Source organism: Otolemur garnettii, unplaced genomic scaffold (genome assembly GCF_000181295.1).
Source record: "Otolemur garnettii isolate 467f Iridium unplaced genomic scaffold, OtoGar3 scaffold00062, whole genome shotgun sequence".
Taxonomy (NCBI): domain Eukaryota; kingdom Metazoa; phylum Chordata; class Mammalia; order Primates; family Galagidae; genus Otolemur; species Otolemur garnettii.
This window is the reverse complement of record NW_003852457.1, coordinates 7,230,555-7,245,535: the sequence shown is the minus strand read 5'-3', so window position 1 is coordinate 7,245,535 and position 14,981 is coordinate 7,230,555. Positions and strand designations below refer to the sequence as shown.

General features: G+C 45.0%; 1 protein-coding gene across 1 annotated transcript in view; it reads left to right on the top strand.

Annotated features, from left to right (window-relative positions):
* Positions 1–14,981, top strand: part of TG (thyroglobulin) — a 232,735-nt gene that overhangs the window by 44,543 nt on the left and 173,211 nt on the right. The window contains exons 21-24 of the mRNA XM_003792866.3: positions 4,688–4,837; positions 6,831–7,001; positions 11,807–11,923; positions 13,480–13,595. Of these exons, the coding sequence (XP_003792914.1) occupies positions 4,688–4,837; positions 6,831–7,001; positions 11,807–11,923; positions 13,480–13,595 (554 nt within the window). The remainder of the gene's footprint in view (positions 1–4,687; positions 4,838–6,830; positions 7,002–11,806; positions 11,924–13,479; positions 13,596–14,981) is intronic.

Below are 14,981 nucleotides of genomic sequence, written 5' to 3'. Positions count from 1 at the left end.
GCTGGTGCCCTACCCTTTTGAGCCACAGGCACCTCCCAACATACTTTTTCTAAAGCAGGAGTTGGCACATTTCTTCTGTAAAGATCCAGAAGGCAAATACTTTAGGCTTTTTTTTTTTTTTTTTTTTTTTTTGCAGGTTTTGGCCAGGGCTAGGTTTGAACCTGCCACCTCCAGTATATGGGGCTGGCGCCCTACTCCTTGAGCCACAGGCACCACCCAATACTTTAGGCTTTTTAGACCATGCAGTCTTGGACTCAATGACTCAACTCAGCCACTATGGGAGAAAAGTGGCTGTTCCAATAAAACTTTATTTACCAAAACAGACAGTGACATGTTGCTACAGCTGTCATTTGCCAGTCCTGGCTCTAGGTAGAATCTGCATTCTGATTTTCAACTGCTGCGGGCTTTTACTGACTTGCAGAGACCTGTCAGTCCCACCACTGAGCCCCAACCCCTCACCAGACAGTGGGAAAGGTCCAGAAGAGAAGTCACAAGAACTGTCCTGAAAGCTTTGGCCATTCTCAGTATCGATTATAATATTTGTCACTAGTGAGTTTCTGATAGGTCATACCTTACCAGCCCTCACTGGTGACGGCCTGCTGTGTCTAGACAGTCAGGAGTTACGAATTCTGTGGCATAGGGGAGGAGGCCAGGGCACAGAGAGCTGCACAGTGTCAGGAAACTGCCCTTTGAAATGGCAGACCTGGGCCAGAGAGTCCTGGCTCCACAACTTTCTCGTTGTGGGATCCTGGGAAAGTTTCTCATCCTCATGGGCATGATCTGAAAAATAGGAATAATAACACCTATTTCGTGGGGCTGTGACTTGGACAGCATGAAATAACTGAGGCAAAACACAGCACTGGCACATAGTGAACTTCTGACAAATGGTTTTGTTGTTCAAATTGGTAGCCTTGAGATCTAAATCCAGCTCCCTCTGCCCCCAGGCCCTCTGTTCTGCCTTCTGCATCGCAGCTCCCTTCTCAGCACAGCTCTCTATCAACACAGGGTTCTAAAACCCTCTGATTCTTGCATTCATCCCTCTTGGCTCTTTTCCTTCCAAAGCACATCTGGGGCACAGCTGTTTTAAGGCAGAGAATTGAGCTGTGGAGATGAACCTGGGTTTGTCTGTGTCATCTCAGGGAGGTCCTTACATTTTGGACAGTGACTCAAGGGTCTTGTTGGAAGGTCCACCCACCATGACTCACCAAGGCACAGCAACCTGGGCCCCAGGAACTAGTTGCTGCCTGGGACACAGGCCTTGTTTGCAGCTCTGATGGGGTCAGTTTTGTTGACCCTCTCGCCTTAAGCCCAGTGGCATGGCTTCCCCTAGAAATTACCTACAGCTGTCTTCATAGCAGATTAGTTTACTAAGGAGGATCCCAGAGAAATTGTCTGAATTTTCCATTTTCTATTCTGGATAACATGAACTTTTGCTGCTTCACTATAAATTCTTACAATAGAGCTAGTTCCCTTTGGATTATTTTTTTGAAGTCATATATGTCTTATTTCCCTCCCTCCCTCCCTCCCTTTTCCTTCTTTCCTGCCATCCCTCCATCTGCCCACCCATCCAAGCTTTCAAAATGTAATTATGTACAAAACACCTTGTTGGTCCTCTAGGCAGCCCCACTTTAAAGGAACTCAGTGTGTAGCTGGGAGAGGTCTATGACTTGACACAGGAGTGTCAAGTGCAGAGGCAGATGGTGAGGCCGAGGCTCTGAAGGCAGCCAGGACAGGCTTGCTGGGGAGCAGGAATTACTGCTCTGAAAGGATGAGACAGGAGGTGGTGGTGTGCATTTGGCACATATGTGTAGCCACATCTTGCTGGGGGGCTAACATGTGAAGAACATTCTAGAAATGGAGATGGGAACAGAAGGTCTATGGCTTTATGGGGGCAGTACTCATGATTCTGTAGCTCAGGAATGATGAGTGTGGGGAATGTAGCAGGAGGTGGGGCTAGATAGGCAGGCAGGGACAGGCCAGGAGATTCCTCCTGGCACAGTGTGGGACTTGGACTGGAGATGGGGTCCCATGGGGGAATTTTAAGGTGAGAGTGACAGGGCCAGGTGTGGGCTTGACCCCTTTCAAAGGAGCAAAGTATGGCAGTCATTGCAGCGGGCCTGTGGGGAAGGGTTGGCAGGAGGGGTAGTGTGGCCCTGAATTTCATGATATCCAAAACTCAAATAGGCTGAATTGTCTTATTTTATAAGGGAGGGAACTGAGGCCAAAGGGGTTTTCCAAGGATTTCAAAGGAGAAATTTGATTGAGGATAAGCACCTGGTTGTGGCGAGGACCCGGTGGTCTTGGAGAGGAGTCCTTGTTGAGGAGCCCTTGTTGAGGAAGGATGACCACAGCTGCTATGTGGTTCTGACTTTCTGAAGTGTTGTCTTGGGTGGAAAAGACTCTTGATGTCAGAGACAGAGGGAAGGATGGGGTTGGGGAACAACATGCAAGCTCCTTGAGCACTGACAGGAGCCTTGAAGGATTTGGGTCACAGCAGAAGTTATTAATAGTTAGCATTAATCATTCCCACTCTCTTCTCTGGGCTCCTTCATCTGCAGCTCAGGCTGTGGAGCCAGGGGAACTCCAGCTGGCCCCAAAGATTTTGCTTTCCTTTAGTGATGAATTTAGAGGCCACATATTAAAAAAAAAAAAAGAAAGAAAAAGAAAAAAACATAGTCACAGTTCTGGGGTTGACGTGCCAGAGATAATCATCAACATTTGACTCATAGAAGTAACGAAACTCCACTTTCTGAGGGAGGATATTAATTGCTCAGGGTAGACCGAAAAACACACTGTTGAGTTTCCAAGACGTGGCTCGTGTTTCTCATTTACTCAGAAATACCGAGCACACACACCGACCAGAGGCAGCTGGTGCTAAATCAACACTGCTCCATCTCAGCACAGCCCACTTGTCTGTGCTGACCTCTCTGCCAGAGAGAGGTGCTTGGATTGGTGGATGGACCAAAAACTTTGGTTTGGAGGTGAATGGATGGGGTTTAAATCCCATCTCGATAGCCTCTCTTCCTGGTCAACCTTGACCTTGAGTCTTAATTCTCTCCAGTCGAGAATGGTGATGACATCTTTCTCCTAGGGTTGTATGTTAGTACGTAAGGCACTGTACTTATCATATTCTGTAATTTTACTTCCCTGGTGCCTTTGCTGAAGAACATGCTAGAAAGTTATGCATAGATGTCCTGAGGCTCAGCTTTCCCATCTGTGAAATGGGGGATAGAAGGCTAACTCTTGGGAAGGATGTGTAAGTAAAACAACACAGCAGTGACAGGCACAGAATATGTTCCCAAGAAAAGGCAAAATTTTAGTTCCCAAATTTCACTGGGTAAAAACTCACTTGGTCTGGTAGTTATTTGGCAAGCTCCTGAAACATAACACTGAACCAAGCAAGAAAGCTCAAAGAATCTCCTACCTGTCACTAGCCCATTCTCTGGCCTGTCTTGATGAGTAGCCAAGTTCATGCACTTTCCTCAGAATGCAGCTCCTTGCACTCTAACTTAGAACTCTCAGAACTCTTCTGAGAACTCTAGCTCCACTTGGCTTTCTGGCTTCCCAGCCCTATCCCAGAGGAGGACAATTAGGAGGAATTTGGAGATGGCAGAGGAACAGATAGCAGAAAGCAGACTCATAGGATAATCCCAGTAAGTACAAGGTACTTGTACTTTGGAGTACAAGGAGGCACCAAGGTACAAAATTTAAGGAGGTAGATGCTCACGCCACACTTGGCATTTCTGAGTCAATCAAAAGCCCTACATCCCTGGTACTGAGAACCTCCCCTGCTTTCCCTAATTCTGGGTTTGTGCAACAGAATTAGTGACTGACCGATAGGCAGTGGGGCCACAGCAGGCACGTGAGACAGCACTGAATTGTGGGGATTATCCCATAGAGAGAGCATCCTATTTGGACAGTGTAAGTGTTAAGGCTGGCTACAAAGAAGGGCTTCCTCAAGAGTAAAAGTATCATTTGTTAAGCACATATGTGCTTTTGGCATCATGCTATATATTTTATGTACATTTTACTATGTTACAGTGAGGTATTAACATTAACGCCCACTTTGTAGGGGACAAGGTGGAGCCTCAGTGAAGTCCACAATGATAGAGGTGCAGTGGTCAGTGGGACTCCATCCAGTCTGCCAGATCCCAAGTTTGCACCTCCCCACCCTCAGCTCCACCGTGCCCTTAGTATGGCAACATAGGGACAGGCTCTCACTTCCTCTCACACCCTTCTTCCTCTGCAGACCAAGCTCCAACTCAGTCGCCAGCTTTGTTTGGCTCTTTCCTTCCCTTCCTTGACTAATCCAAACTCACTCCTGCCTCTGGGTTTATGGACTTGCTGTTCCCTTTGCTTGGAATTCTCTTTTCCCAGATCTTTGCCTGGGCCCATCCTCATCATTCTCTCTCAGAGGGGCCGTCCCTCACAACACGGCCCCCTCCCACTTCGTTTTGAAATCCTCCATGTCAGAAATCCTTGTCTGACTCTCCTCTGGCAGAGCAGGAGGCTCACCTGCCCTCTTCACAGCGGTGCCCCTGGCTCTCAGGGCCTGACACACAGTAGGTTCTCAATGGACGTTTGTCAAATGAATGGGCTTTTGAACCGATTTTAGGATTTCACGTACCTGCATGTCCAGAGATGGTAACTGTAAAGCACGCATCACGTTTCTGTTTCTGCTTTCCAGTTAAGTGTCCAGAAGGAAGCTACTCTCAAGATGAGCGATGCATTCCCTGTCCCGTGGGATCCTACCAAGAAGAGGCAGGTAGCTCGGCCTGTGTGCTGTGTCCTGAGGGCAGAATGACCATTTCCGAGGGAGCTTTCAGCCAGACTCACTGTAAGTCCTACAGGATCCTACTCTGAAGAAAAACTGTAATGAGATGAAACTGGGTTTCTTTTCTTTTTTAAAATTTCAGTTTAATGTGAGGATGCAAACAACTACCCTAATCTCAGAACTATTGACATTTTGGAACAGAAAATCCTTTGCTGGGGGGGGGGCCCTGTCCCCACATGGCAGGGTGTTTGGTAGCATCAATAGCTATGAGATGCTGGTAGCACCCACATCTCCAAGTTGTGACAACAAAACATGTATCGCACCACTGTCAAGTGTCTCTCTGGTGGTAGCTGGGTCCACACTGCCCACCGTGAGAGCTGCTGCGCACACATACTGTAATCAGAGGGGCCTCCACGGGGGCCACCGGGCTCTGCACCAGGCATTTTGCCTGTGTTGTCTCATTCAAGTCTCCTAACACCCCTGCAAGGTAAATATTATTAGCCCAACTTCACAGATAAGAAGGTTAAGGCTCTAAGAAAAGAAACTTAGCTGAAGTTGCTCAGTTAACAAATGACTTAACTGGCCTTTGATCTTGGTTTCGTCTGATTCTGAAACTTCCGATTTTTATAAGTCAACCGTATCAGATTGAGAAATGGAAGATATTTTCCACAGATAGCTATTTCTCTGCGTAACTAATATTCCCATTCTGGCCCTAGACATTTGTCAGGATGTCAGGACCGCTTGGCCTTCCCGTATATCACGTGATTTCACTCGGCCTACTTACTTCACAGTCACCTGGGGAGGGTTGGGGTTTTCCTAGCAAGGACCCATCGCTGGTCCTGTTCTACATCTTTTTATGTTAGTCTGAAATTGTGTCAATATGAGACAAAGAATTATTGCTTAAAATCTGAATAATTTTCGGAATTTTTAAAACAAGTGCTCAAAAGATATCAAATCACTTTCTTTGATGAAGGCAGTTTCCTTGGTCAGGAGAGCAGGGTAATGGGATTGTAACTCCAAGAAAGTAAAGGTCAGAGGGATTCTGGAAGCTGGGAGAAGAAACTCTTCTGAGAGTTTCTGGACTCCCTCAGTGTACGCCTGACGCCAGCCCTTGTGCTTGGAGGTGGTGTAAAGTGCTGTACTAATGCGAGAGGCCCACATTGCTAAAGGAGGGTTGATGTGGTGTGACCGAGTTTATGGAGGGGATATGGGAAGAAAGGCAGAGAAGTGAGGACAGAAGCTAAGGCTTGGACCCGCCAAACCAGGTTCCATCCTGCTGTCACCTCTTCCTGGCACTGGGACCTAGGCCAAGTCACCTTCTTTCTCTCAATGTCAGCTCCCTCGTCTCCCAGATGGCACCAGTGATGTCTTACACACAGTGCATCTCGCACAAGTGTGTCTTAGTTCACTTAGTTCGGGCTGCCGTTACAAATTACCACAGACTTGGTGGCTTAAACAGCACTCGTTTATTTCTCACGGTCTGGAGGCTGGAAGTCTGGAGTCAGGGACCACCACCCATTTCTTGGTGAAGGCTCCCTTCCTGGTCGCATCTTCATGTGGCCTTTGTGTGGTTCATGCACAGAAAGTGAGAGAGAAATGTCTCCCCTCTTTCTCTTTTTATAAAGTCATTAATCTCATTACGGGGGCTTCACCCTCACAATCTTGTCTAAACCTAATTACCTCCCAAAGGCCCCGTCTCCAAACACCACCACACTGAAGATTAGGGATTTCACTTGTGCATTTTGGTGGGGATACAAACATTCAGTCCACAGCAAAGCAGAAGCACAAGGTTTAACATAAACAGTAAACTTCTGCTGTGTGGGTGTGCAGAGGTGTTAGGATGGGGGAGGGGCGGATCACAGGGCACTTACTGATCCACCAGGGAGCCTAGGTGTGGGTCTTTACTCAGGGTGGGGACTCCGAAGAGTTTTATCCTGGAATTTTGGGCTAAGACAAGTTGCCTGGACATCTGGTGAATGACCCAGAGCCTGGAAGGAAGGAGCGGAGGGAGCCCAGAGGCCCACTGTTGACTTCTGTGTCCTTCTTTTGGCTCCAGGTGTCACCGACTGTCAGAGGAATGAAGTGGGCCTGCAATGTGACCAGGATGGCCAGTACCGAGCCAGCCAGTGGGACGGGGGCAGTGGGAAGGCCTTCTGCGTGGACAGCGAGGGGCAGAGGCTGCCGTGGTCAGAAACAGAGGCGCCACTCAACGACTCTCAGTGTCTGAGTATGTGCTGGGCTCAGTCACTGAGGAGAGGAAGGTGGTCTCAGGGCTTTCTAGAGGGGGAGAGATGCATGAGATAAATTCATCTTCAACTTTTTATGTAGAAAAGTTTTAATCTACATAAAGAATAGTAGGAGTAAATACCCATTACTTAGATCCAATAATTGTTAATATTTTATTCTCTCTTTTAGAAATAATTGGCATGTGGTTTTAGACATCAGGAACCTCACCCCTAAATATAACAGTTTAGTATGCTCAAGAGATGAATTTTTATGAAAAGCAAACTGCTGAGGCTTCCATTCTTGCAGGCAGTTTGCCTCAGTAGCCCAGGCCAGCATTTTCCCTCAGAAGAATGTTGTAGAAAAGCTAAGTGCCAATCCTTGCTCCACAACTTACTCACTGGGTAACCCAGGGCAAGTTGCTCAACCTCTCTGATCCTCAAACCCTTCATGGCTTCCTGTCTATCTGCTGAGACTCTGTGAAGGTCAACATCAACCTACGATGTCTAAAATACTCACTGAATACTCTCTGTGCACAGTTCCTCAGTGACATAGGGGGTAGGAAAGTCCCAGGTGAGCATCGAAGTCCTACCTGTGAATATGACGGCACCTGCAGAGAGGAGGAAAAGAATATGGAATTAGGAATAGTCCAATCCCAAGGATGCCCTTCACTGGATGATTCCTATGGCCTCAGCAGTTTCCCCATCTGTGAGATGGGGATATTAGTGCCTTCCCTGGGGCAAGGGGCTTCCAGGATGCACTGGCAGTGGCATGCTCACCAAAGTATAAATATTTCAGAATAAGAAGTCTTGGCTGTAGCAGTTGCCCTGTTCCCTCCTCTGCTGAATGAGGCTGGAACAATCTGCAAGTTCCCTTAACATGCTGAGTCCTCTCACTCTCACCTTTCCACAGACTCACCTTCCTCTGTTGGAGGTCCAGGGTTTACCTTTGCACACAAGCAAGCCAGAGCCAGCCCTGCCTGCTACAGTCTCTTGATATTTCAGTGTAAGGAGAGGGGCTGATGCACGTGCGGTTACTGTGTATCAGACTTTTATATATTTATCACATTTAAAGTTTATGGGAGTCTGAAAAGTTAGTTATTATTATTGCCCATATTTTAGAAGAGGAAACTGAGGCAAAGAATGTTTAAGTTCTTATCTTCATCCCATAGTTAGGATATAATATACCTGTGTGTCTGCTGTGTGTTTGATTCTTAAATCCTTGTGTTTTCTATTACACGGATCTGTGCTTTTATCTAGATTTATTTGCTAACTCAAAACACACACACACACACAGTCTGCCTGTCCTCCAGGAAGGTTGGTACAGCTAATGACAAAATGTTGGAGAAAATCCAGGGGAGAAATTTTCATTTTCTGACGCTCAGAGCAATTGTTCCCCTTCTCTAGTGAGGAGCTAACACACCCCAAGGATGTATGTCTGTGTGTGTCCCCATGGCTAAACGGCAAGGCCAGACAAAGTTTATTATTTTTCTCCAATATACCTTTTCTGGGGCAGGAATATCAATCAGGGGAGTTGAAGCTGAAAAGTGCTTTGGGAGATGCATTAGGTGGATCCTGACAAACGAGGGAGACGGTGCCCACAGAAGGGGAGCAACTTGCCCAGCGGCCCTGGTGATTACTGGCCGTTCTGGGGTTACTGCCCAAGGGCACAAGCCCTCTTTGTGCTCCTGTCCATGGCTTAGCCCAGAGGATGGTCCTGTGCAGTTTGTAGAGTGGTTTATCCTCGTTCTGCCCAGTGTTCAGATCAGATAGGACTGTTTAATTAGCGGCAGCAGAACCACAGGTGGGCTGTGACACCTTTGATGCTGCCTCCCTGCAGTGCTGACCTAGCACTGGCCTCCAGGTAGACCCTCAGCATCTTTGGCTTCTTATGCAAAGCTCTGAGCTTCTTTCCCTTTCTAGATCCATGTTCATCATCTGGGCCCTCACTGGGATATCAACATGTCTCTTGGCAGAATTGCCTTTGACAAAAAACTTTCTCTTTGGCAGTGGAATTGCAGCTTCCTTTTTGAGGCTTTTATGCTTCAGAAAAAGCAAAGGACTTAGAGGTTAGCTATATACCTCTCCATTGCCACCTCCTTTGTCCAAGCCACTGTTGTCACCCACATGGAACTGATACACCCTCCTGACTCATCTCTCTGCTCCATTCCAACAATCTGTCCATGATGCTTCTAGCACAATTATTTAAAAAGACAATTCTGCTTATGCAATGCTCCTTACAATTCCTCATGGTTCTGCACTGAGATGACATTGTGATATCCCAGCCTCTTCTCTAGGCTCGCCTCATTAGACCATAGACTCCCTTGGGGCTAAAACTGTCTCTTATTTCTGGTCTATTCCAGAGTGGTAGGTACGCATTGACAGAACGAATGAATTGCTCCAGTTAGTTGGGCTTCTCCAAAACTATTTCTGAAAGGTCTTCAGGGAGGGAGATTCTCCTATCACCTGAATTCCTGTGGCCAATTTTAGAAGCCCTGACAGGACACGTAAGCAGGATGTCTGCAAAGGCCAAAGGGACCTGGCATTAACTGAGTTGTTACCATGTGATATTGTTCAGTCCTTACAACCAGGAAACCCAGACTCTCAGAGGTTGAGATATGTCCAAGGACACCCAGCTGATGAGGTGTGGCAGTCTCAGGCCTTGAGCCAAGGGCTGACTCCAGAGTCAGTGCCCTTCCCTAACTTCAGGCTGCCTCTGTATGTGAAATCCCTCCCGGTGCAGCTCTGCGGTACTCCCTGTCATCTGCTCCATACGGCCTTTGTTTACTCAGACTTACTCAGACTTGGCCACTGGAAATATTTCAAGTTCATCTTCCCTTTAATATTAGATCCATTTAATATAAAATATAATTAATAATTATATGTTATATAATTATATAATTAACATATAATTATATAATGTTAATTATATATAATTAATATAATTTAATATAAGAAATTTTCTAATTTTCTCCTTTGTCGACCCATGCTGAAGATTTTATATACCACATCAAATGTCTAAATGGTTGTGTAACTGCCAATGAAATTATGCTATCAAAATGTTTTGTGCTGGTTTCTAAGTGTTATAAAGATGTTGTCATTCATTAGTTCATCTGTCCATCCATCCAATATAAAGGAAACTAGTATCTCCATCACTATTCTAGCTAGTGAGGGTTTGAATATAACCAGTACATTGTCTTTTCCCTGGAAAAAGACAGACACATAAATAGCCATGATATACTAGGTAAGAATCATGATCAAATATATATTGTGCTCTAATGTTAACCTTTTATGCTTTCCCAAGACATTTGTAAGTATTTGCTAAGTAGAAATTTGACAAATGGGAAATTATATCAATAGAACATATAATTCTACAAACTGACTTAATCTTCTGCTGGCAAATTGGTTCATGGATTGTTTCTGTTCTGTTTGGCCATGAATGTCTTCATAGAATGCTCAGTGTGACAATCTCCACTACCAAGAAGTTCTGTTCCTGAAAACCAGCAGATTCTCTAACTGAAGGGCTAAACTTACTGCGTTTTTTGGTAGAATTTAATTAGAAACTGAAAGAACTTTTCAATTTTATTTAGTCTCCTAGAATGTTTTGAGCATCTGGTCTGTTCTAACCCAAGACTCAGGGACACTTGATGAGCACAGTGTGGCATTTGATGGATGGAGCTGCTGGTCTCTACAAACAAGAGACCAAGGATCGCAAAAGTAAAAAAAGAGAAGAAGGTGAAAGAAGAAGGGCTGAATGTGGGCTGAGCACATGAACTTGGCAACTTTAATGGTCAATGTGGAAGGATTACTTTGTGAAATTAGAATTCCTGACTATATCAAAAATTATGACGGCTTAATACATGTCATTTCACCTTCCAACCCTGTCATTTTTTCTGTACTTATTTTGGAAGCTGAGGATATTGATTTGGATAGCCTTGAATTTGTTGATTTGATGAAAACCAATCTAGACATGAGTCTGTTTTATAAAGCAATGAATGTGCAAGATCAGGAGTGCTTATGTTTATAATTATGTTAGCAAAGAATTAATATTCATGTGCTTTGGGTCTCGTAAATAAGTCTTGCTTTTTGGTAGTTATGTGCAAAATATTGACACTCTTAGGCTTGAAGATAAATTTGCGGCTTAAAGATAAATCTTATTTCTTGAGAGTTCCCTTCCATGCCTTTTTTTTTTCTTGGTGAAGAATGAGTTTCAGGTCTTACAGCCTTGAGAAATTATGTTTCTTCCTTGTTTAACTTCATAAGCATGTGGCTATGCTTTTCCTATCAAGTGGAGCTGTATGGATTGTGGCTAGAAAAACAGATGCTCGTGTATCACTTAAACAACTACTACCTTCAAGGACAATATGCATGTCTTACATGTACTTAAAAAAAAACAACTAACCTCATTTCTGAAAGATTTCAAGTTGTTTTATGGAAAGAAATTTTTCGATGAAATAGTGATATAATTAGCACTAAAAGATATGGACAGGAAACTATAAGTTTAGATAGAAAATTCGTACCAATAAGAAGAAATGAATGGTAAGGACTAACATCAGATTAAATGTTCCCCTTGCCTCCTGACAACGAGGTAGAGGAAGGGAGACCTGGTAAATTACAGCTCTCAGGATTAGATATCAGTCAGCAGGCTGGAGCTACCTTGAAAAGGAATTATTCACCCTGGCACATTTGTGTGACAGGGCAGGGGGCCTGTAAAGGGGAAGTTGCTCTAGACCTACCACCCTTTTGTGGCTTCTCTGCAGATGCCCTATACCCTTCAGAGTCATATTTCACAAATATGCTTTATTTTCAGTGATGCAAAAATTCGAGGAAGCTCCAGAGTCAAAGGTGATCTTCGATGCCAACACTTCTGTGGCTGTTAGGTCCCAAGTCCCTGGCTCTGAATTCCCACTGATGCAGTGCTTGGCTGGTAAGGGGCAGTGGGCAGATGGGCACATGCAGCATGCTACAGAAATAAGCTCTGTTGACATAATCGGTACAAATCAAATCAACCCATTAAACAAGAATGAAACAAACATACTTTGTCAAAACACTATAAATCGATTGATTTCCAAAGTGAATATTCAGTTTATAATTACACGGCAGAGTATAGTATATTCTACTATATGCCAAGATCTATGTTAAATGCTATGGAGCAGAAATGAACAAAATTAGGTTGGCACAGAGCTGTTTGTTCAGGTCAGGATATAGATATTCCTTTCTCAGCAGTGAGGCCTGAGAGGTGGTAATAACAGTCACTATTTATTGAGGATGTATTTTCACATGGACTATTTCATAACCCTAAAACCACCCATAAAGTAGCCACTGTTATCCTAAGTTACAGATGAGAAAAATAAGGCTTTAAGAATTTAAGTGAGGGTGGCGCCTATGGCTCACAGGAGTAGGGCGCTGGCTCCATATACTGGAGGTGGTGAGTTCAAACCTGGCTGGGTCAAAAACTGAAAAAAAAAAAAAGAATATAAGTGACTTATTCAGTGACAGAGACCTAGCAAATGTCAGAACTTAATTCAAACCCAGACTACAGATGTCAAAGCCTACAGCCTTAACCATTGCATTATGTGTCTCTCAGTAACCACATGTGGCTTAGTTATTAAGTGATTAACACTCTATGAATTTGGACCTCTGTTCTAGTTATGATGAACTTACATTACTGTTTGTATCATACACACAATTCAAGGCATGATGTAGAAGCTGAAAAAAAAGTGTTTGCAGAATGAAAGATATTTCCAGGAATGGGAAGAATAGAACCAAGGCGGGAACCAGCACCAAGCCAGCACACTTGGCATATGGTGATGGCAGTTCTTTGTCTTGATAGGGAGCATCACACACACAGGTGTACACACATACGCTATCTATTGACACAGCTTAAGGTACAAGGGCAAACTGGTGAGGCGGAAAGGAAGGGAGGCTGCAGAATCCTGGGAGTTGAGGCAAGCGGGGAAATGGGTGCATTTGTTAGTATCAGGAGATGGTTTCACCAACTGGGCCAAACTCAGTATGAAAAATATGCTGAGTGGAAATGGGTAACAGTTTGAGAAAGACAGCCTCGTCAGGGAAGTCCAGCAAGATGGTTTCCTATCAGATACATGAGACACTGGCATTCCATGGCAGGTGGCATTTCTAACTCTGGGTGAGTGAGTAGACTAAGCTGTGCCTCAGTTTCCTTGTCTATGAGATGGGGATCAATGATTCAGTACACAGAAGTGCCTAACACAGCATGTGGTGCAGGGTATGTGCTCAGTCAATGCCTCCTATGTGTGTGTTTGTGTGTGCTCATACACAGTGTGTGTGTTGAGTGTAGGCATTTTGTGTGTTCTGTGTGTCTGTCAGAGATCTGTGTATTTGAATGTATATGTCTGTGTGTGTGTTTATTTGGCTATGTGGGGCAGGAGTTGGGGTATGTGCCTGTTCTGTCCCCAACACCACCTGAGAGTCAGGTCGGTGACTGTCCCACGGTGCTTGCAGATTGTGCAGCGGATGATGCCTGCAGCTTCCTCACTACGTCCATGGTGGGCTCAGAGTTCTCATGTGACTTCTACACATGGACAAATGACAACATTGTCTGCACGACTTCTGGTCAGGTGAGGTGAAAGAGCTTCCTGGCAGTTCTGCCTCTTGTCCATTCTGGTTTAGACATGCTCTGATGAAATTACCACCAAGGTGACCGGAGGGGTGAAGTGAATATTCCCTGTTGATTCCATTTCTTCAAAGTAATGGGACTTTGGGGAATTGAAGTTGGAACAGGCAAAAGACAGACCCAGGGCACAGCTGACATAAGGAACAGTCACCTGATTAATCAGCCAGAAAAGACTGTTGAGGCTGAGCACCCCCTTCCTATGTCCCAGCGCTTACCTCGTCAAGCAATTCAGGCACCAGACACGAGGGGGGCTTTGTTCAGAGCCCTAAAGATCATCTGCCCTTTGGTGTCCGAGACCCCAGATTTCCTTTCTATTGTAGAAAAAATATGATTATGGTTTAAAAAGAAATATTCTACCAGCTCTTTCTCTCTAAGTGAGAGCTGGTAGAATATTGGCAATGTTATGTGATACCATCAAATTAGAATAAAAAAGCATCCAGTGAAAAGTAGAAGTCTCTTGTCTCCTACTTTCCAACCTTGTAAACACTCTCAAATCTCCATTTTACTCTCTGGTTTATTATGGATTCTTTCAGAAAAGCTCTATGTATTTATAAGTGCATTGTGGGCCTATTTACATGCTGCCATTTTATAATATGTACTCTTTTCTACTTTGATTTTTCGGTTTATTTTTCTGCATACTTTAAAAATTAACTTTATTCTTTTTGCTGGAGCATATCAATCCATTTTACGGATGTATGTAATTCACGTCGCGTCCTGACAGTTGAGGGCATGTAGATCTGTAGCCACTTTGCAACATCACCAGTACCATCGCGGGGGCACTGCATGCCCCTCTGTCCACATACTCACATGGGAAAGAGTGTTCACAAGGAGCATTCTGGAAAGGGTGTGCAGGACAGGCCCCTACATGTCAGGGCTCTTGAGAGAAGAAGGAGGGGGGTTTGGGGCTCAAATCCCAGCTGTACCACTTACTTTTGCTATCAGCCCCTTGGTTCCTCAGATTCCCCGTATAATGCAGGGGTGATTATAGTCCCCACCACACACAGATTGTTGTGAGGACTGAGTAGGGCCCTGTGCAGCAGAGCTCACAGGACAGCTTCTGCTGCAGAGGAAATGCTCAGTGACCATTGCTATTAATATTATTGTCATCCCCCAGCCCCATGAAGTCAGCAGGAAATTCTATCACAATCCTTAGTAAGCCTCCACTCCAGAGCCCTGGCTTCTTGGCCCTGAAGCAAGGGGATGGGGCCTCGGTCACAGCCCATAGTCTCAGGAGCGCCTTCAGCCTCCTTGGTTCCTCTGCTTCTGGGCTGTGCTTGGCATGCTGAGAAGATTCTCTGCTTAGGAGGGAGCCCCATCACATGGGGCTTAG